This window comes from Microcebus murinus, chromosome 15 (genome assembly GCF_040939455.1).
Source record: "Microcebus murinus isolate Inina chromosome 15, M.murinus_Inina_mat1.0, whole genome shotgun sequence".
Lineage (NCBI taxonomy): Eukaryota > Metazoa > Chordata > Mammalia > Primates > Cheirogaleidae > Microcebus > Microcebus murinus.
The window spans coordinates 74,281,308-74,304,334 of NC_134118.1; the positions used below are offsets into that span (position 1 = coordinate 74,281,308).

Sequence of the window (23,027 nt, forward strand, 5' to 3'; positions counted from 1 at the left end):
AAACTCTGGGAAAACTGGTGCAGTAGGGCTCAAGGCCCCAGGCATGCGGAACACTCAGTCAAAATATTGCCAGGGCTCAGTTCCTAGGAGCCGGCCAAGGGCCAACAGGAAAACAGCCCTTTTCTTGGGAATGTGCATTATTTACCCAGATCTGTGAAGTTAACCCTGTCTTTCTCCTGGAGGAGCCCACTCTTAAACATTTATGCTAAAGAATTATGCAAGATAGGAAGGACACTAAAAAAAAGATGGAGATAGTAACTGTAGTTTAAAATAGCAAACAGCCGGGGTTAGGGGTAGAGGTCTTGCGATTGAAGGTCTCACAGTAGGAACATGGTTGTCAGTTAGGTTCATCCACTTAACTAAATTGTAGACAGCCACTACAACACCATTGTACAGGAGTATTCGTTTTATAAAGCATTATGGTAAAATGATTCCAATATAATATGGAATAAAAAATCAGGGTATAGAAAGTATAGACATAGTCCAATTACAACTATGTGAAAACTTAGAAAATATCTACCAAAATGGCAACAATTAGATAATTTTTGTTTGTTTTCATAATGTTCTGTAGGATGACTCTTTGCCTTTATACTTTAAATTTATCTTTTAACACCTTAAGCAAACTAACCGCAGAACACCGTTTTCAGTTGGGTGAGCAGAGGTTCCTACAGGCAGCGATAAAACACATCTAGGGACAGTGAGGGGCAACTCCCATGTGACAGGACATCAGATTGAAAGTCACAGTTAGTGTGGGTCTGGACACAACTTACGTGGCTTAGTTTGCTGCTGGTGGCCTGTGTGGCTTCTGTGTGGAAGCCCAGCTGTCCCAGCCATGGTCTGTGGGGACCGGAAGCCGCGGGAGCGCCTCATGGTGTTCAGTGCAGGAATTGCAGGTTGGCCTAAAGTGGAACAGGTGCCAATTGCCATGGTTTTCTTTTAATTTAAATTTGAGTCTTTATTTGTCCACTTTAGGAACTTCCTCCCCTCCAAGTGAGAAAGTCTTTAGTGCTTTCCCTGTAATCACTGTGCTGTGCAGCATATCTTCAGATTCCTTTTCTAGTACTAACTACTTCAATACTCGGTGGGAGAGAGTAACTTCATCAAAAGTAGGTTTAATTAAACATTTTTAGAGAATCCAAAATCTTGATGAAATTCAAATGTGAACTAAACATGTGATTTTTACAAGCAACGTGTACTTATTAGGATTTTAAGTTCTCTGAAGTCCAGAACCATCACAGTTTTTCTCTGGAACCCAGAGAAGTAGGAGACTGTCACTTTATTTAATTAATTCATTAATTTTTTTGTTTCTTTGTTTGTGTGTTTGAGACAGTGTCGCTCTGTCGCCCTGGCTAGAGTGCAGTGGCCCCATCATAGGTCACAGCAACCTCACACTCCTGAGCTCATGCAATCCTCCTGCCTCAGTCTTCCATGTAGCTGGGACTAGACTCAGGATTACATTTCTATTACTTTTAAAACTTGAATTTTTCTCATGGAACATAACTGCTGCCTACTTTGGTTATCAAAGCATATATGATTTTATAGAATATCAGCATGACAATAAAGCGAATGTCACAAAAACGTTCTGAATATATTAATGGACTTGCAAAACCTGTATAGTCCATGGTGTATATTATCCCTAATACATTATCAGTCTGACCATAAATGTCAGGAGATTTTTACAAAAGTCGTCTTATCAGTAATTAAATGCCATTGAATCAGTTTAAAGATCAATATTTACTTAGTAGCATTTATATATACATAAAAATAACATAATATCCATTCTGACTTGGAAGAAATCCTGTTCACACATCTCCCTACCTACCTGCAAGGCATTGTATAGGTTATATCTAAATGACTCTCATGAAATCATACCCTCTTCCATTATTTTAAAAGTAACTAGACATTGCTTCTTGAGTGAATCCCTCTCATACTTCGCAATAATTGGATACATAAAAGGAAGAGAAGAACTAGGAAAGATCAAATTACAGATTTATCTGCTGACAACTTTGCCTAGGAATAGTGGTTTTTCCAGAGAGGTAAAATTCCATATATTTAGAAGATATTCAATATTTGTCAATGATACAAGATTGCTCAGAACAATTCTGATATCTCCTCATTGGTTTTCATCTAAAATAATATGACTTACCACTTGTGGAGTGTATAGCACATGTTAGGCACTGTTTTCAATATTTTGCATATCATTATGTCATTCAATCCTCACAACAACCTGATTACATGGGTTATTATTACTATCCTCATTTTTGAGATGTGGAAACTGAGGCAAAATGGTCAAGTAGCTTACCTAAGTACACAAAACTGGTAACAGGGCCAGATTCTAACCCAGACAGTCTAACTCCAAAGTTTGCACTCTTGACACTGTGTTCCCAGGCACACTGCTGGGGGTATCTAAAGCTCAGATTTTTAGGAACCAGTTTATGAGTAAGTTATCATTTTCTTAAATCTCTTAGATAATAGAAAGTTAACAAGATGGAACGTCCTTTAAAAATGGAACTGATGTCTTAGAGAGTATACTGTCACTGGGTGGTGGGGGAGGGGAGGAGAAAGTCTGCAGAGAAGGGTTCCGTGCCAGTGAGTTAGACTAGTTAACCAGTGTTCTATTTGTGCATTTTAGTTAATACTGCTGTGTATTAAAGGATAAACAAACCCTAATGCTCAAAGTATGTTAAAAATAGAGGTAGTTAAATAATCCCTTTATATATGTCCTTTTGTTAGTTTTTAGGAAGGGCTGTCTTCTGAGAGTGACCTTTGTTCATCCAACTCTTGGAGCTAGACTTAGTCCTGTACTTAGTCGCTGGAGTGGGGGAAGAAGAAGAAGAGAAAGGGTGCAGGGAAGGGCTCTTTGCTACTATCTCCATATCTAGAAGACGGCTTTAGATTATACCTGTGGGTCCATATGCGCATTTTTAGTAAAGTATCTGTTTACTATGGACAAAGTTCATTATTCTGCAACATATAAGCTCTGGAGATGTCTTGAGGTGACAATGTATGATAAAAAGTAGAGCTAATGAACAGCAATTTTGTGATTATCCTGGTAATAATTGATAGAAGAGATGCATCTTGGACATGGAATTGTTAAACCACCTCTGAGCAGTGTATATCAGGACTTGTTCATTAGGTTGGCAGCCGAGGGGCAGAAGGAAGTATGAAAGGAGAGAAGTATGCAGATGTGTTCATATTTACATTTTGATGATGTGTGTGCATCCCTTTTGGCTATACTGTAAGAATATATTCAGTAATTCAATAGAAACATACCTTCTTGCTAACATTTTAATGGTATAGATCTGACAATGAATTCTCTTAGAAACATCACACTTAGTGAACTCTGTTGCTTTATGTTCTATTTTAAATAGAGCATTAAGGTAAGGCAGTATTTTAATAGGAACTCTGCCAGTACTTTTATCTAGAGGCCTGTTGCCATTTTTGTCTTCCATGAAATTTTCGTCCCAAGAAAGGCAGGATTACATTTTTTCCCAACAGATTCAGTTGGTGTAGTGTATTCTCCCCTATCTAAATACTCACATAGCTTTGGGATTTTCAATTGGTAAATATTCATGATGTGTGAAAAAGCATGATGTATACTGTACTATCTCAATCCCATTGAGTGTGTGTGTCATGTTGTGTGTGTCAGGATCTAGAAGGACACATCCAACTGTGAACTGCTTGTGACTGTGGATGACTTTGTTCTTTGCTTCTTGTGTTTTTCAGTTTCCTATATTGCATATATTAACTTTTAAAAAGAAATAAAGGTTATTTTAAAAACTTGAAAAGAAATGGAACTGTATAAAAGAACTAAGGGGGCATGAGCCGGAGAAAAGACTTTACAATTAAAACTCATAACATATACACAAATTTCTCCGAAAGTCTGTGAATATTTTGCCCTGGAAATCATGGTCAAACTATTGCGTTTCTGTAAGTTAATCTCTGGTTCAGTGATATAGAAAATGACCCACAACTCACTGTCCTGAAAACTTAAGAAACAGGAAAATAAAAAGAGAGAAACTCTAATGTTTGCCTAAGCACCACGAAACCATTTAAACTGAAAGTTACAGCTAACTAAGGTCTTAATTCAAATTGGGTAATCAGCAACTGCAATATTTAAAAAAAAAAAACAAAACAATTTTTTATAGGAAAGGGTAACTAATGGTGAATGATCTGTCTTTTTTTGTCAAGAGTTTCAACAATGTTACTTAAATTTTATCCAAGTTCACAAAGGGTTTAAAGAAAACTCAGGCAGGTTTGTGGAATGCCTTTTCCAAGTCAATCATTTTTGAAAAACTACATCTTACTAAAGGATTCCTTTTTCATTATGCATTCTTATTGTACCAGGCAATATCTTTTTTTTTTTTGCCAGAGTATTACAGGGATACAAAAACTTTGATTACATAAATTGTCTTTGCACTGCCTGACTCAGAGCTACAAGTGAGCCTGTCCCATAGACAGCATGCACCACATCTATTAGGTGTGAATTTACCCATCCCTTCCTCCCCCGCCACCTGCCTGACACCCTATGAATGTTACTTCCTATATGTGTACATAAGTATTGATTGATTAGTAATAATTTAATGGTAAGTACATGTGGTGCTTGTTTTTCTATTCTTACGATACTTCACTTAGAAGAATGGGCTCCACTTCCATCCAGTATAATACAACAGGCAGTTCACCATTTTTTTATGGCTGAATAGTGCTCCATGGTATGCATACACCACATTTTATTAATCCACTCATGTATTGATGGGCAGTTGGGTTGTTTCCACATCTTTGCAATTGTGAATTGTGCTGCTATAAACATTCAAGTGAAGATGTCTTTCCATAGAATGTCTTTTTTTCCCCAGTCTTCTACATGTGGGTAGATGCCCAGTAATGGGATTGCTGTATCAAATGGTAATTCTACTTGTAGCTCTTTGAGGTATCTCCATACTACTTTCCACAGAGGTTGTACCAGTTTGCAGTCTCACCAGCAGTGTATGAGTGTTCCCGTCATGCCACATCCATTCCAACATTTGTTGTTTTGAGACTTTTTGATAAAGGCCATTCTCACTGGAATTAAGTGATATCTCATTGTGGTTTTGATTTGCATTCCCTGATCATTAGAGATGTTGAGCATTTTTCATATGTTTGTTAGCCATTAGTCTGTCTTCATTTGAAAAATTTCTGTTCATGCCCTTTGCCCACTTTTTGATGGGTTTGTTTGATATTTTCTTGCTGATTTTCTTGAGTTCTATATAGATTCTAGTTATCAGTCTTTTATCGGATGTATAGCATGCAAACATTTTCTCCCATTCTGTAGGTTGTTGTCTGTTTGCTCTCATGATAGTTCCTTTGGCTGTGCAGAAGCTTTTAAATTTGATCAGGTCCCTTTTATTTATTTTTGTTGTTGCTATTATGATTGCTTTTGAGGTCTTTTTCATAAATTCTTTGTCTATGTTGATGTCTAGAAGAGTTTTTTACAACATTTCTTCTAGAATTTCTATGGTTTCATGCCTTAGGTTTAAGTCTGTTATCCACCGTGGGCTGATTTTTGTGAGAGGTGAGAGGTGTGGATCCTGTTTGAACCTTCTACATGTGGCTATCCAATTTTCCCAGCACCATTTATTGAATAGGGATTCTTTTCCCCAGTGTATGTTTTTGTCTGCCTTGTCAAAGATCAGACGGCAATATGAGGCTGGTATTATATCTGGATTCTCAGTCCTGTTCCATTCATCTATGTCTCTGTTCTTGTGCCATGACTATGCTGTTTTGGTTACTGTAGCCTTGTAATATAGCTTGAAATCTGGTAAACTGATGCCTCCCAATTTGTTCTTTTTGCTTAAGGTTGCTTTGGATATACTTGGTCTTCTCTGATTCCATACAAAGTGTAGAATTATTTTTTCTAGATCTGCAAAAAATGATGTGGGTATTTTAACGGGGATTGCATTGGATCTGTGGATCACTTTGGGTAATATAGACATTTTAACAATGTTGATTCTACTGATCCATGAGCATGGTATAGTTCTCCATCTGTTTATGTTCTTTGCCATTCCCTTCCTCAGTGTTTCCTAGTTCTCCCTGTAGAGAGAACTACCTCGTTATTCTAAATATATTCCTAGGTATTTTATTTTCTTTGTTGGTATTGTGAAAGGTATTGAGTCTTTGATTTGGTTCTCAGCTTGACTGTTGCTGGTGTATATAAATGCTACTGATTTGTGTACATTGATTTTGTAACCTGAGACTTTGCTTAATTTATTTATTAATTCCAGGAGTCTCTTGGAAGAATCTTCAGGGTTTTCTAGATTAAGATCACATCATCAACAAAGAGCAATAGTTTGATCTTTTCTGTGCCTATTTGGATATCCTTGACTTCCTTCTCTTGTCTGATTGCTCTGACTAGGACTTCTAGCATTATGTTGACTAGAACTGGTGACAGTGGGCACCTTTGTCTTGTGCCAGTTCTTAGGGGAATGCTTTCAACTTTTCCCCATTTGGTATGGTGTTGGATGTAGTTTTGTCATATATGAAGTTTATAATTTTCAGATATGTTCCTTCTATCCCTAGTTTGTTGAGAGTTTTTATCATGAAAGGATGCTGGATTTTGTCAAATGATTTTTCTGCATCTATTGAGTTGATCATATGGTCTTTGTTTTTGCTTCTATTTAAGTGGTGAAACACATTTATTGATTTATGTATGTTGAACCATCCTTGCATCCCTGGGATGAGCCCACTTGGTCATGGTGGGTTATTTTTTGATGTGCTGTTGAATTTGGTTTGCTAGTATTTTTTTTTCACTGAATTAGGCTTTTTATTTATTTTATTTCAGCGTATTACATGGGTATAAACTGTTTGGTTACATAAATTGCCTTTGCACCACCCAAGTCAGAGCTACAAGTATGCCCATCCCCCAGACAGCATGCACTGCACCCGTTTTGTTTGCTAGTATTTTATTGAGAATATTTGCATCTAAGTTCATAAGGGATATTGTTCTATATTTTTCTTTTTATTTTGCATCCTTTGCTATCTTTGGTATCAAGGTGATACTGGCCTCTTGGAATGAGTTGGGGAGGTTTCCCTTATTCTCAATGTTATGAAATAATTTCTACAGTGTGGGTACCAGCTCTTCTTTGTAGTCCAGTAGAATTTGGCTGTTAGTACATCTGATCTGGTACTTTTTTTGGTAGGGATATTTTTTATTACTGCTTTGATATCACTGCTCATTATTGGTCTGTTTAGGAGTTCTACTTCTTCCTGATTGGGTCTTGGAAGGTTGTGTGTTTCAAGAAATGTTTTCATTTCCTCTACATTTTCTAGTTTATGTTTGTAGACATTTGCATAGTATTTACAGATGATATTTTGTATTATGTTGTAATATGTGCTTTTTAATTTCTGATTAAGCTATTTGGGTCCTTTTTCTTCTATTCCTTGTTAATCTAGGAAGAGTTCTATCAATTTTGTTTATCTTTTTAAATAATCACCTTTTTGTTTTGTTGATCTTTTATATTTTTTGTTTGTTTTCCCTTTTGCTTAGTTTTGCTTTGACTCTAGTTATTTCTTTTCTTCTGCTGGCTTTGGGTTTGCATTGCTCTTCCTTTCTGCTTCTTTGAGATGTGGAATAAGATTGTAAATTTGTGATCTGTCTTTTTGATGTAGGTATTTAAGTCTATGAATTTCCCCTTAGGACTGCTTTCACTGAATCCCATACATTTTGATACCTGTGTCTCCTTTGTCATTCAGTTCAAGGAATCTTTTTATTTTCATCTTAATTTCATTATTGACCCAATTATCATTTAGCAGCAGTTTGTTTAATTTCCTTGACATTGTGTGGATTTGAGTGATTCTCTTGGAATTAATTTCTAGTTTTATTACACTGTGGTCTGAGAAGATACGTGGTATAATTTCTACTTGAGCATATAGGTGTGGATGGGTGGAGGCTGAAAAAAGCATCCAAGAGAGAAAAAGGGAGAGACTTGGGTTTTATGGAGGGTTTTTCCTGGGGGGGGGGGGTGTGAACAACTGGGTCAGAATAGTCATTGTAATAAATTCTTTTTAAACAACCAATTTCTGCATCTGTCTCATCCTGTAGAGATGGGGGAGTAGCTTCCTCCTTATCAGGGGGATAGGAATGCCCACAACTATCTGTGGTCAGAGTTAGAATTACAACTTCTGGACTCTTCAGACTCCTACAGTTGTTGCTTCACAGGCTTTATGATCACTGTCTAAGTTTTCCATTAGCCACATTCTGTCCTATATATACTTCTGGTTCCCACCCGGAACAAACCTAATGGCTACCAACATTGCAGTCTATGAAATTGTGTCAGTCTCAAAGTACAAACATTTGCTCTTTAAGAGCAGTAACTTATCTCTGTTGTCTTTTAAAATTCGTTACAGTTCCTAGAACAGAGTAAGAACTCAGTAAATGTTTAGAGAAAGAATCTGGCACCTTTAATTCCATCCTCAGGCAATGCTAAACCAAGTCTTTTAAAAAGTTACACTGAGCTGTGAACTTTGCTCATTCATCTTACTCCCTGAAGAGAATTCCTCCTGCTCTTGCACCTGAAAAATCCAAAGTCTTGTTTCTCTGGCCATCAATTTTACCTTCCATTTTCAGCTTCTAATTGACTGGTAAGTTCTTCCCAACTTAACCCTTGCCTGTCCCTTTTATACCACCTTGGTTATATTCTCTCTTGCATTGTCCAATCACATCCCCCAGAGTCCCTGCATTCCATTAGCCAGTTCTGATGGGCCACCCCCCTGCCTCTCTCCCTCACCTGAATCATCACCCAGCTTATAATCAATCAGCTCCCCCAACCATCTCACTAACCAACTCCAGGGCCTCCACATAGAAAATTCAGCACACTGTTTAAGGGTTCATTGGATAGCCTTGAATCTATTTTGTTTGGGTTTCTTAAATCATGTTACCACTGATTGGAAAAGAAAGTACTCAATTACTTCTGCATTTTTAGAAATACCTGTGGTCCAATACTGAAAGTGGACTGTTGAGGTCTCCAATGATTATTGTATCAGAGTCTGTCTGTCTCTTTAGTTCTGATAATATTTGCTTGATATATATCAGTGCTACAGTGTCAGGTGCATATATATTTAGAGGCATTATATCCTCTTGCTGAATTGCCCCTTTATCGTTATATAATGACCTTCTTTGTGTCTTTATACAGATTTCATCTTGAAATCTATTTTATCTGTTAGATGTATAGCTTTACTCCTGCTCCTTTTTGATTTCCATGTACATAGAATATCTTTTTCCATCCCTTTATTTTCAGTCTATGTATGTCTTTGTAGGTGAAGTGTGTTTCTTACAGACAACATATGGTTGGCTCTTGTTCTTTTAATCCATTCATCCACTCTATATATCAAGTGGGATTTCAACCACTTGAAGTCTCTGAATGCAGAGCTATATTACCTACTCAATTTCCAGCAGCTTTGCTAATAATATTCCCTTTTGTTATTCAGCAGCCGGCATAAAGATTTTAGTAGGTTATCTCATCCTTTTCATTCCCAGGACCTAGATAAGAGCACACTCTCTCCTTGACCAACGTATGTTTATGTTTGAGAGAGAGCCATTTGGCAATATGTCAGTACTCATCCACTTCCATACTCGGTAAATTTTTACCGAAAAAATTAATCCAGTTAGGAATTTCTTATAATAAATGACTCTTTTATACCCATTAAAAACTTTTTAAACAGGGAGAGAAAGAGATTTTGATTGTCTCAAACTCTGCTCTCATTCAGTGCTCACACAGAACCCTGTACATTCCAATTTGGTGATTCAGGAAAAAGAAATGACAGAAAACCTGGAGAGGGGAGATTATTTGGTAAGAAAAGAGGGCAAGGTATCAGACCCAAAAAGATTTGGATATACACTTTCACCTCAATTTTTCATAACGAAAGTTCAGAAAATCCAATGCCAGGGGCAACCTTCAGAGGGATTCTTAAAATATTGGTTATGGGCACTGCACGCACACTGCACTGCTCAGATCTGGGACACAGCGACGTTGCACTTCAGCTGGGTCGGCGGTGACTTCCCAGGACACTGCCTATAGTTCTCTCTCTCTTTCTTTTTTTCGGAGACACAGTCTCGCTTTGTTGCCCAGGCTAGAGTGAGTGCCGTGGCGTCAGCCTAGCTCACAGCAACCTCAGACTCCTGGGCTCAAGTGATCCTCCTGCCTCAGTCTCCCGAGTAGCTGGGACTACAAGCATGCGCCACCATGCCCGGCTGATTTTTTCTATATATATTAGTTGGCCAATTAATTTCTTTCTATTTATAGTAGAGACGGGGTCTCGCTCTTGCTCAGGCTGGTTTCGAACTCCTGACCTCGAGCAATCCTCCCGCCTCGGCCTCCCAGAGTGCTAGGATTACAGGCGTGAGCCACCGCGCCCCGCCTATATAGTTCTCTTAATGAGAGACAGAAACTGGGCACCGCAATAACAGAGCAGCGACAGGAACAGTCCGCGCCCAGGAACGCGCTGCAATGGCCGCAGCGGCCGCTAGGTGGGGCCGGAGGACAAGGATCGCGGGCAACTTCCGGTCAACCGGAAGCGCCGCCCGCATCATGGCTGGAGCCTGGGCCGCTCCAGCGCCGGGGCGTTTGGGCAGCGCGTAGCTGGGAGGTCAAGAGTCCAACTACCTTTGAATCGATTCACACGCCGGTCCAGGGCTGCAAGTGCGACACGACCGTGCCTGTCCCCGCACACCAAGGGCGCTGACCCGGGATGGGGACGCGCGCGGCCGGCGTCATGGGCCGGGGCGCGGGCCCTCCCTCAGCGCGGGACGTCGCGGTCCGGCCACCCGCCCCGGCCGTCGGGACCCGGAGACCGAGCGCGGACTGCCGGGACGTGACCGCGCCGTTCGGTTTTTCCAGCCCCGGCCGCTGAGGAAGACGCGAGCCTGTCGGAGACATGAATTACGCGCGGTTCATCACGGCGGCGAGCGCGGCCAGGAAGCCTTCTCCCATCCGAACCATGAGTGAGAACCGGGCCCCCTCTCCCCTGGGAGAGGCTCTTCCTGGGGGGCGGGGAGGACACAGTGTGCAGGTTCCGTGCGGAGTGGGAGGGGAGGGGGGGGCAGCCCTGAGGCTCCGCGGACAGGTGGGCGCTACCTGGAGGAGAGTCCCCTGCTGTGGTGGCCCTGGCTGTTCTCTGTCTTCTCCTGGGTCATCTCCATTCTTTACTGTGCACCGGTGAGGCAGCCCAGAAAAAGTTATTCTGTGTGTTTATTTTAGACTAGCATTCCATCCTAGTCCTTTCAGGCTGCTGTAACAAAATACCATAAAATGGGTAATTCATAAACGATTGAGGCTTATTTCTCTCACAGTTTTGCGGACTAAGACGTCTAAGATCAAGGTGCCAGCAGATTCTCTGTTTGGTGACGGCCTGTTTCTTACTGACAGACTCTTCTTGCTGCATCTTCACATGGTAGTTAGGGGGCCTGTGTCCTCACATGGCCAAAGGGGTCAAGGGTGCTCTCTCTGCTCTCCTTTATAAGGGTACTAATCCCATTCACGAGGAAGGAGACCTAATGGCCTAATCACCGCCCCACCGGTTAATATTATTACTTTGAGTGTTAGGTTGCAACATAGGAATTTGGGGGACACTAACAACAATTGCACCATAGCACATTCTGTCACTACAAATTGTTCGACTATATAGTTTTATTGGCTATAATGCACACTTAACTATGTCCCTTTGTAACAGTCTTCAATGAAAGTGTTTCTTCTCTCCCATGTTTATTGTAGTTGATGTATATGGCAAGGACTTAAAATCAGTCATCCACTTGAGTACTGGATCACCAAATCCAAACACATTCCCCTTTAAGACAGCTGCCATCACCGTGGAAGGTGGAAAGACCATCGAGTTTGGGGAAGAGATGATGAAGAGAGCACTTCAGTATTCTCAAAGTGCTGGGTAGGTGTCAATAGATGATATAATTTTGTTAACTCATTTCCATAAGAAATATTCTAAGGTGACTTGTGTCTTTTTTTACTGGGTGTTCAATGGCTAGGAAGGTTTGGGGAGAGTTTTCAAAGAATAATTAAGAGCAAGAGGGATATTTAATGCTCCTCAGTGATTGTTTCTCAACCTTAAGTGACTGGGAGAGTCAGAGAAGGCTTCTGGAAGGAAGGACCATTTGAGCTGAGTCTGAAGCAGTGAGGAGACAGCTGGGTGGAGAAGCACACTAGGAGAAAGGAAATGGGTGATCCAGGAAGCAGAGATTTTAAGGCCCCAGGCAATTTTTTAATAACTATGTTCCCTTTCTAAACAAGCAGGTATACACATACCTTGCCCTCATAGGTTCAAATGTCTTTAATTTCTTAAAGGCAAGCTGAAATACATATCTTAACACTTTCTTTAGCTGGTCTTCTTCCGATGATAAGAGATAATTTATAGAAAGTATATAAATTATAGTTTATTAAATCCTTGTTCTGTGATTGAAAAGTACGTGTTATTCATATGTATATATATATAAATCATATAATATGTATACATAGGCTTTTCTTTCCATGACACAACTTATTCAGCCTGAATTTTTTTTAGTATCCATAGAAATCTTTCTAGAAGGAACAAAGAATTGATAATGCAATGCTCTAAAGTAAAAGAAAGACTTCAGGTTTGGAATAAGAAAGATATAGACTCAAATATCAGCTCTTTGATTAAATGATTACCTTTATGAGAATCTCTGGCTGATTGACCTTATGGAAATTTCCTAATCTCTGAATCTATTGCCTATCTTTTAAATGGGAATATTAATACTGGCAACAAGCATTTAAGAGTTTTTTAATTGAATGTATAAAGTACTCAGTATAAAGCTACCATTTATTTCCTGCCTATTCCTACTGTGATTTTTACATTTTACATTTCATGCTTTAGAATTCCAGAGCTTTTGTCCTGGCTAAAACAGTTACAAGTGAAATTGCATAATCCTCCCACTGTCCACTATCCACCCAGTCAAGGACAAATGGACATATGTGTCACGACCGGCAGTCAAGAAGGAATTTATAAGGTAAGACAGAAAGGAAAAGGTAGCCTGTGTGTGGAATGAAGTATGTTCGTAAGCACAAACAGATGAGACATAGGATGGGAGGGGGTTGTGTATGTACATTGGGGGTACACAAAAGCCTATCAATATTTCCCTTCAGTTATCCTCATTGTGAATACAAGGACTTGAAAAAATTATCTGCTCGTAAAAATCATTCACCAGCCTGATTTTTTTTAAATATAAAGTGTGTGATCAAGGCCCAGACCTATGAGTCATTAAAACAAGAGCCCCACTAAGGGAGTTCTCAACTCCTACCAGAAGCTTAGTGAGCACTGCTTAATTTCATCTGGATTAAAGATACAGGTTACATTTGATTTCTGAATTTTAAATTCTTGAAAGAGCATATCCTCACACTCCTGAGATGAAAATGTTATTCCTTTGCATGTCTGTCTGTGGAATCTGTGTTCGCCACTGTTGGTATCTTTTGCCCCTCTTGGCTGTGCTTCTTGAGATCTGTTTGTATGTCTCTGTCTCTGACTTCTCTATCTGGGTTACTTCTCTTCCTCCCCCATCACTTATTCCCCCTGCCTCCCTTCTGGGCTCCAGGAAGTCCACAGATGTAACCTCCAACAGGTAGTCCCCACAGTAGAGAGATCACACCCATGATCCTCCGTTTTATCTCACTTTTTCTTTTCCTTTTTGTGAATTACTACTCTTGGACAAAGATCCTCTATCCTCATTTTCACATCTAGATTAAAATGTGGCTCTTATTTTTCTTAAGCCAGAGTAGCTTTCTTTTACTTATTTTTTATGGAAATGGGAACACTGTTATGTAGTTCATGTTAATGAACTTTAATAAAATTGTTAATAAACAATAATGGATTATAGTAATAAAAATATTTTTAAAGATTTTTAATAACTAAAAACAATTCCATATCCTCTTTGTATTTAATTAGGAAAAGTAAAAGGATTATCATGGTTTGAGTTTTTGCTTGAAGAGAACATTTGTCATTCTATGGAGTGATGTAAAAAAGTCTTTTCAATGAAATTCTTTTTTAGTAAAGGATACCATGAAATTTTTCTTCCAGAAAAATGCTCAAGACAGTTTCTTTTTATCTGTCACAACACCTGTCATATCAAAGAAGAAAGACAGCAAAGTTGGCAAAATACTCAGTAACTTATTACTTATAGACATGCTAATTATAAGGGCCTTAGTAGGAATTTGGTTTAATTTTTCTTCCACTTTGTTCTCCAGAATAGATGGCATTTTGGGCTTCTGTGTTTCTGTCAGTGTTATTAAACACTGCTACCAGATGATAAAGAGCCCTCCCTTTAATTTAGGATATTTTAAATTAGTATATCCTCCATTACATGACAGTATATTTACAGTTGACCCTAGAACAACTAGGGGTGGGGGGTTGGAAGTGCCAACCCCTGACACAGGTGAAAAGTCTGCATATAACTTTTTACTTCCCAGAAATGTAACTACTAATAGTCCATTGTTGACTGGAAGCCTTATGGATAACAGAAATAGTTGATTATCACATATTTTGCATCTTATATGTGTTATATACTGTGTTCTTACAGTAAAGTAAGCTAGAGAAAAGAAAATGTTATTAAGAAAATCAAAAGGAAGAGAAAATATATTTGCCATTCATTCGTGGAAGTGAATCACCTTTGTCATTTTCACATTGAGGAGGAGGAAGAGGAGAAGGGGTTGGTCTTGCTGTCTCAGGGACAGTAGAGGCAGAGGAAAATCTGCATATGAGTGGACCCGAACACATCAAACCCCTGTTCTGGGGCAAACAGTAATTAGGTTTTCATTTGATCTATTGATAAGGCATATGTGCCCTAGTGATTTCTTTGGTCTTAGGATGTTCTGTAAAAACCAAATCAATTAGCTGCTTTGCAGAGGAGGATACTATTTGTCATAAAGTTCCAAAAGCTCGTAAGGGAAAGGTAAATTGAACATCTCAAGCTGGGGGACAAAGTCAAATCTTCTGTCTGTCTCAATTGATAATGGCCCTACTTTTTGTTGTGATGCGAGTTGTTAAAAAGATAGAAGAAGAATTCAAACTGTGTGGGGATTGTAAAACATCACAAGGTAAGGGGATTTTTTATGACTTATATATGATTTAGTCATAAAAGACTCCTTTGATTTAAGCTGGAAAAATCTATTGCCTAGCTCTGAGGGTGTCAGTAGGCATCATATTGTCCACACGATCTCCTAAAATTTGTCAAACCTTCTGTTACTTAACCTCCAAATATCCTTGAACACTGTTGACCTCCCCGCCCTTTTTGAAGCACTCTCCTCCTACCCCTACGCTGGTTGGCTCTCCTCCAGCTCACTGCCTGCCTGCCTCGCAGTGTCCTCTGCCCAGCCAATATTTACTGGAGTTCCTACGGCCCAGGCCTTGAGCGTCCTGAATCTGTACACTCCCTGGGTACCTCCCTTCACACTCATGTGGTCAGCCATGTGCTCATACCTTCCACGCTCCTTCCAGATCTGTTTGTCCATCTGACCACCTGACACCACCACAGGATGTTTCAGGGCCCCTCACACAAAACAGCTCGTCATCATCTCGCTCAGATGTGGACTTTCTGTTTCTGAATTTCAGTGAATGCCTCGAGGCAGTGGTGCCTCACGCTCTGTCTAGTTCAGTAACCAGAAATCCAGGCATCACTCCTGACACGTGCTCTTCCTCACTCCTCTGTAGTCCATAATCATGTTCTTTTGGTTTTCATTTCCTGAATACCTCCCCGTTCTTCTCTAAAATTCCACCACCACCACTCTTGTTCAGATGCCCCTTATCAAATGTCCCCAGACTGTGGCAATAACTTCCCAAACGTCCATGTGTAATTTCGCCCTTCTTTTATTCTTTCGTACTGCAGCCAGATTGATCTTTTCAAAATGCATGTCTGATAATGTAACCCCCACTCCCCTCTCCCTTCTTAAAACTCTCACTCACCACCCTTGGCTTCAGGGTCCCCTGGCATGGTCTCTGCCCTCTTCTGTCTGTCTGACTCTCCACTGTCCTCTTTACACTCCACCTCAAGCCACAGAATTCTTTAGGTGAAAGAATGTAACCATCGTCACCACTTACACCAAGGCATGGCTTCCTCAGGGAAGCCCTCCCTGAATCCCTGAATGCCCACGTCTTCCTACTATGAGCTTGCATAGCCTTGTTTGTCTATACTTAACAATAGCACTCCCCACTGTTTATAATTTTACATTTATTGGGTAGTTATTTGATTAATTGGTTGCTCTCACGTGGACTGGTAGCTCCATGAGAGTACGAACGGTATCATTTTGCTCATCATTTTACTTCTAGTACCTTATACAAACCTGGCTTACAGTAGACGTTTAATAAATTTTCAAAAAAGTAATAAAAGGAATACATGAATTTTAGGAGCCAAACCAGTTATGTTCTTTTTCACTTTACCCTAAAACAGGGGTTTGAAACCATGGCTTGAGAGCCAGTCCAGCTCTTCATCTAATTTTATAAATAAAATTTTATTGGAACCCAGTCATGTTCCTTTATATATTATCTGTGGCTGCTTTCTCACTGTACAGACAGAGATGAGTGGTTGCAACAGGGACACTGTAGCCTACAAAATACTTACTGTTTGGCCCTTTACTGAAAATTACTAACTCCAACTCTAGAGTCACGTGAATTCAAAATGAAAAACAAGTCATGAGCGTGAAGACAGTACCAACCTCGATTTACTAATAAGCTAACCTGTGCTTCTTTTGTTAGGTATTTGAAATGATCATTAACCCTGGAGATAATGTCCTCGTAAATGAACCTATTTATTCAGGAACACTGCAAGTTGTAAGTATACATTTTTATAAAAAGCAGCTCTTAAAATTAGTAAGATGAAATCATTGCACCTTTAGAATTATCTGTCCACTGAAAAATAAAATAGCATCTTTCATCGGTAAATCAGAGAATCTTAAATAATATATGCAAAATATGTAAACCTTACCCTCTGCTTCATACATTTGTTTTTTAAAATCCAAATGTATAGGCACTAAAATTAGGTTGTGCAAAGTCATGCCCTTCTCTTAATATTTTACTTGAAATGTAACTTATATTGCAAAACCTTTTCATTATCATATGCCTAAGAATAACCCTGTTTTATGTCAATTTAATATAACTCTAAACTAATGTTATATGATGAGGACGTTCCACTCCAGTGTTAAATCAGTGGGTCTATAATATCCAGAACGAGGAAGCTGATCATCCTGTCCTGCTGTGCTCTGCTCAGAACTCACCACTGAGGATTATGTTTGTCTGGGACACTCTGCTTCAGAATAGAAGTGTCCACAAACTAGAGCACATTCAGAGACTTGTAGTCAGAGTGAACAGAGAATTGGAAACCACACCATGTGAAGAATGGTTATATGAACTGTAGCTGTTTTCCCCAAATAGAAAAGACTCAGCATAGGCATGAGAAGTGTCCTCAAATATAGAAAAGTTAGCCATGTGACAGAATAATTAGATTTATTTATACATGACCTTAGGTTGATAGAACTGGAATCCCAGATAAACAGTTTCAACTCATTATAAAAACTTTCTAACCCTTGATGTTAACTGACTTTGTAAGGAGGCAAAGCATGGCCCATCACTGCAGGTGCTCAGAGTTACTTACTCCTGATTGCCACTTAATACAAATACTGTAAAGGTAGTTCTAGCTTGGAGTAGGGGAATTGAATGAGGTGGCCTTTGTGCTCTACTGATTCTAACTTCATGGATTCTTTTTATTCTCCAAGTTTTATGTTATTTTTATAAAGTCAATTTAGAAAGCAATATATAAGCAATCCAGTTATAATAGCATCCAGAAGAATAAAATAACTAGGAATAAATTTAACAAAGGAGGCGAAAGACTTGTATGTTAAAAACTCTAAAGCTTTGCTGAAAGAAATTAAAGAAGACCCAGATGAATGGAGAGACATGCCCTGTTGATGGATTGGAAGACTGAATATTGCTAAGCTGTCAGTTCTACCCTAAGCAATCTATATATTTAATTGTATAGATCTATCAAAATTCCAACAGGCTTTTTTTTTTTTTTGCAGAAATATAAAAGCTGATCCTCAAATTCATATCAGAATTTAAGGATCCCAAATAGCCAAAACAATCTTGAAAAAGAACATATATGGAGGACTCACTTTCCAATTTTAAAAGCTACTGTAAAGCTATAATAATCAAAATAGTGTGGTACTGGCATAAGGATAGACATATAGAGCAATGGAGTAGAATTGAGAGTCCAGAAATAAACCGTAAATGCAATTGATTTCAACAACGGTGCCAAGTCCATTCAGTGAAGAAGAATAGTCTCTTCAACACATAGTGCTGGGACAACTGGATTTCCACATGCAAAAGAGAGAAAGTGAGCCCTTACCTCACAACATATAATAAATTAATTCAAAATGGATCAAAGACCTAAATGTAAAAACTAAAATTTATAAACCCTTAGGAGAAAATGTAAGGGCAAATCTTTTTTTTTTTTTTTTTTTTTTTTTTCCAGGCAAATCTTAATGACCTTGGATTTCAACATGATTTTAGATGTGACAGGAAAAACAGAGCAAGAACAATAAAAAATAGGTAATTTAGACTTCAAAATTAAAACTTTTGTACATCAAAAGATACAAAATAACACCTTACAGAATGAGAGAAAATATTTGCAACTCATATATTTGGTAAGAGTTTAATATCAAGAATATACAGGCCAGGTGTGGTGGCTCACGCCTTTAATCTTAGCACTCTGGGAGGCCGAGGCAGACAGATTCCTTGAGGTCAGGAGTTCAAAACAAGCCTGAGCCAGATCCTGTCTCTACTAAAAATAGAAAGAAATCAATTGACCAATTAAAAATATATATATATACAAAAATTAGCCAGGCATGATGGCACATGCCTGTAGTCCCAGCTACTCGGGAGGCTGAGGCAGTAGGATTGCTTGAGCCCAGGAGATTGAGGTTGCTGTGAGCTAGGTTGATGCCACGGGACTCACTCTGGCCTGGGCTACAAAGTGAGACTCTGTTTCAAAAGAAAAAAAGAATATATAAAGAGCTACTATAACTAACACCAAAAAAACAACCCAATTGTAAAATGGGCAAAGAACATAAATAGACATTACTCCAAAGAAGATATGCAAATGACAATATTTGCATCTGAGAAGATGCTCAACATCATTGGCCATTAGAGAAATGCAAATCAGTGTATGAAAGCCGCATATGCAATCTGATTATTTTGCAAGACTGAGGCTTAGGGGGTGTATTGATAATTAATTTTATCAATTGCTGTGCACAGACTTTTTTCTAATTTAAGTTCAATCCGCAGGACACACCACCATAAGCCACACCAGTTTTACTTACATTTATTAAGAAGGAAGAGAAAAAGAGAGAAAGTAAGAGAAAAGTACCACAGGGGAAGAACACAAAAGAGTAATCTTACCACTAGGTTCCCATTATCAGCACCAGAGGCTTATCATCACGGTAATCTCAACATGGGGGCTAATTCTCATGAGCAGTCTCTCAGGCAGCAATGAAGGCAACAAGCTGGGATATCAACATGGAGATGTTATACAGAGAAGCAGCAGCGTAGAAGAGGCTCGGGGACTTTCTTATACTGTTTATATCGTGGTTTGAACAAAGGAAGGCTTTGGCACCCAAAAGGCATATGCTCTGGTCACGTGAGGTCCCTGCTTGGGAAGGACATGTCACACTAATGCCCAGAATGTGTTGGCCAGAGCCAGACGCACGGCCAAGCCTGACATAACTGGGGCAAGGAGGTGTCGTCCTTCCTCTGGGAAGGGAGAGCTGTTTGTGATCAATAATGTAATCCAGGCCGGGCGCTGTGGCTCACGCCTGTAATTCTAGCTCTTGGGAGGCCGAGGTGGGCGGATTGCTCAAGGTCAGGAGTTCAAAACCAGCCTGAGCAAGAGCGAGACCCCGTCTCTACTATAAACAGAAAGAAATTAATTGGCCAACTGATATATATATATATAAAAAAATAGCCGGGCATAGTGGCGCATGCCTGTAGTCCCAGCTACTCGGGAGGCTGAGGCAGAAGGATCACTCGATCCCAGGAGTTTGAGGTTGCTGTGAGCTAGGCTGACGCCACGGCACTCACTCTAGCCTGGGCAACAAAGCGAGACTCTGTCTCAAAAAAAAAAAATAATAATGTAATCCACCCCAGCGAACAACAGAATTAAAATATATAAGCTCAACCCTTAGGATCTTGGAGCTGAGTGCAGGTTAATATGTTTAAGGATATAAATGGCCATATTCTTGGTTAGTATTTAAAAAAAAAAGAAACAGTGGTACCTACATTTTGTAATCGTGCCTGGCTCTTGTGCTCAACAGCTGGAGCCACTGGGCTGCAACATCATTAATGTGGCCAGTGACGAACATGGGATTATTCCAGACTCTCTCAGAGAAATACTATCCAAGTGGAAGCCAGAAGATTCAAGGAACCCCAAGAAAAACACTCCCAAATTTCTTTATACTGTCCCAAATGGCAACAACCCCTCTGGAACTTCATTAACAAGTGACCGAAAAAAGGAAATCTATGAGGTATTTTAAAAGAATGTGTATTAACATGTAATTATGCTTCTTGTTTCTTGCTGACTGTGGAAGAGAAACTGCAAGTTCCCTCTCTTATTGGCCTGTTGCTTTCAAGCAAGATAATTTATCATAAAAGAGAGTCATCTGTGTCAATCTAGATGTAATAAATTTCTACTGTTTTGTTAATTATGAGATTTTTCATTTACCTTAATTGATGAGTTAATACCAAAAATAGCATTTTTGGCCTGATGTTAAATTTTATAACATCTTTTAATATTTCACCCCAAGTTTGACTTTCATTATTTTTATTTGTTTCTTTAACTATTTCTTCTCCTTCCTACTCCATCTAAATCAGGTTGCAAAGAATTTTTTAAAAATAAGAGGCATGCTGTTCTTTTGTAAAATCTCTTTGAGGTACCTATGCTGCCTAGCTTTTCCCCATAAACTTTTTTTTTTTTTAAGTAACAAACCTATACTGAGCTCTATAGAAATCCTTGAAAAATAAGAGAAATGAGCCTTTTGAAAAGTCTCTTTTATGTAGCTCACTGTGCTCCCTAACCATTTACTACAAATAACTTTTTAAAATAAATACCAAGTCCATGTTAAACTATATAGAATTTAGTCATGTGCAGTGGGATCACAAGAAGGATTTCAACCGGTTTCTTTTACTTGGAAAATTCAAAGGTTCAAAATGTTGTCTTATTCTGGACTCTGTCCTGAGTTCTCTTCTCCATTTATGAACCTGCCCAGACAGCCTGGTCTACTTCTGTAAGTGATGACTGCCACGGTGCCTGACCCTGTACTCCAAACCTCTGTAGCCAACTTTCTTCTTGATCCCTCCACATAGATGTCTAATAGGCATTTCAGACTTCACATGACCAACCCAAACCTCTAATCCACAACCCTCACATTCCCCAACCCCACAAATAGTGTGAGCAGAGGAGCTCCCCTCCCCAGGCCCCCACATCTAGTTCACCCTGTGGACTCACCAAGTTATCCAAATCCATCTTTTTTCTCCTCCCCGTCACTGTCCCCATCTTCTAAGCTCCTACCCACCCTCACTGGCCTCCTACAACACTGCCCACTGTACCCTGCTGCGTTTCATCCTGGTCTCTAACCGGTCACGTTCCTTACCTGTTGAAATGTCAGTGCACAGCCAGGCTCATGGTTCTGTTACAGTCTTCCTGTGGCTTCCCCTTGCAGTAAAAATAAAGTCCACATTCCTTTATCTGTCTGGCAAAGCTATGTGACATGGTCAGTCTGTTCTCAGCCTTATCTCTTAAACTCTTGTATTGCCTGGTGAGGAAGGGCTTCCCAATGATAGAATCTGAAATAGCTACCCTACTGCTCTCTCTCTCAAATGTCACCTGTTGTAATGCTCTCCCCAGCACTTTAACCACCCATTTAATATTTCTTTCGCTCAGTGTCCACTGGCTTATGTGTGTTCTGTCTTTCCCACCAGTGTGTTAAGTTCCACGAGAACAAGGACCTTAGTGCTTGTTCACCTCTTTATCTTCACAGTCTAGGATGGGAGACATTCAATTCTTGAATGAAAGAATAAATGAATGTGCACAGTTATGATGTTAAAGAATTATGATTCCAAATGACTTTAATTTTGGATAGCTCTTAAGAAATATATTACTTTAAGAAATATATATGTTGCTTTAATGTTTTTTAGCTTGCAAGAAGATATGATTTCCTCATAATAGAAGATGATCCGTACTATTTTGTCCAGTTTGGCGAGGTAAGTGATGATGTGAACTCATGTCACTATTAGAAGATAACTTGTTAAGGTTATTGAACTGCACTGGATGTTAGCCTGGCTGCTGAGTCAGAGCTAATCCACTTTTACATTGAAACTTAAATCAATTAAGATTAACTTGCTACCACGTCACATTTCAGTCTTCCATTTTTATCATGGGATTAATACTTTGCATTTTTGTCATTGCTGCTTTTTCCAGAAATTACTTATTTTCAAAATAGTAGCTGCCGCTCTGTTCTATGCATTTGGACAAAGAGAGTGAGTCAGAGCTGATGGATTCCTTGAAATCCACATCCTAGTTCATAGCTCCTTCAGTGTCATCCCAGCAATGTGAAGTGGGTTCATCTTGGGTGCCAATTCCAGTGTCTGGTAGTGGTTACCTCGAGTTTGAGAAGGACTAGGAAGCATGTTCAAGCTGAAGCAGAAAGGACTGTGCTCAATTGGTGGTGCCTCTTACAGACATAGGAGGGGGCATCACAGGTGGTGTGCCACGTATTTGTCACCCTGTCGTCTATGTCCTGTGTCTTATCTGGAGAATAATGGGCTTTTAGATTCATTCTCACTATATTTTAGATGTACGATACGTTTCACAATTGTTGTTTTCTAATAGACAGTAGTCGTAGTAAGAAAACCAAGGCCCAATTCCTCAAAATTCAACACCTTCTTTGCTCTCAGGGATGCAAAGAACATACACTGGGAAGAACTGAGCATGGATT

At 39.3% G+C, this 23,027-nt stretch overlaps 1 protein-coding gene across 2 annotated transcripts in view; it reads left to right on the forward strand.

The window, feature by feature from the left end:
- Nucleotides 1-23,027, forward strand: part of LOC105874630 (kynurenine/alpha-aminoadipate aminotransferase, mitochondrial-like) — a 40,236-nt gene that overhangs the window by 6,509 nt on the left and 10,700 nt on the right. The window contains exons 1-7 of one of the 2 annotated variants that reach the window (XM_012770656.3): nucleotides 8,482-8,613; nucleotides 10,869-10,972; nucleotides 11,742-11,910; nucleotides 12,874-13,006; nucleotides 16,741-16,815; nucleotides 20,349-20,558; nucleotides 22,228-22,293. In XM_012770656.3, coding sequence (XP_012626110.2) covers nucleotides 10,906-10,972; nucleotides 11,742-11,910; nucleotides 12,874-13,006; nucleotides 16,741-16,815; nucleotides 20,349-20,558; nucleotides 22,228-22,293 — 720 coding nt within the window. In that variant the 5' untranslated portion in view covers nucleotides 8,482-8,613; nucleotides 10,869-10,905. Of the gene's footprint in view, nucleotides 1-8,481; nucleotides 8,614-10,868; nucleotides 10,973-11,741; nucleotides 11,911-12,873; nucleotides 13,007-16,740; nucleotides 16,816-20,348; nucleotides 20,559-22,227; nucleotides 22,294-23,027 lie in introns of those variants that run through there. The other variant, XM_012770657.3, reaches the window with a different exon arrangement.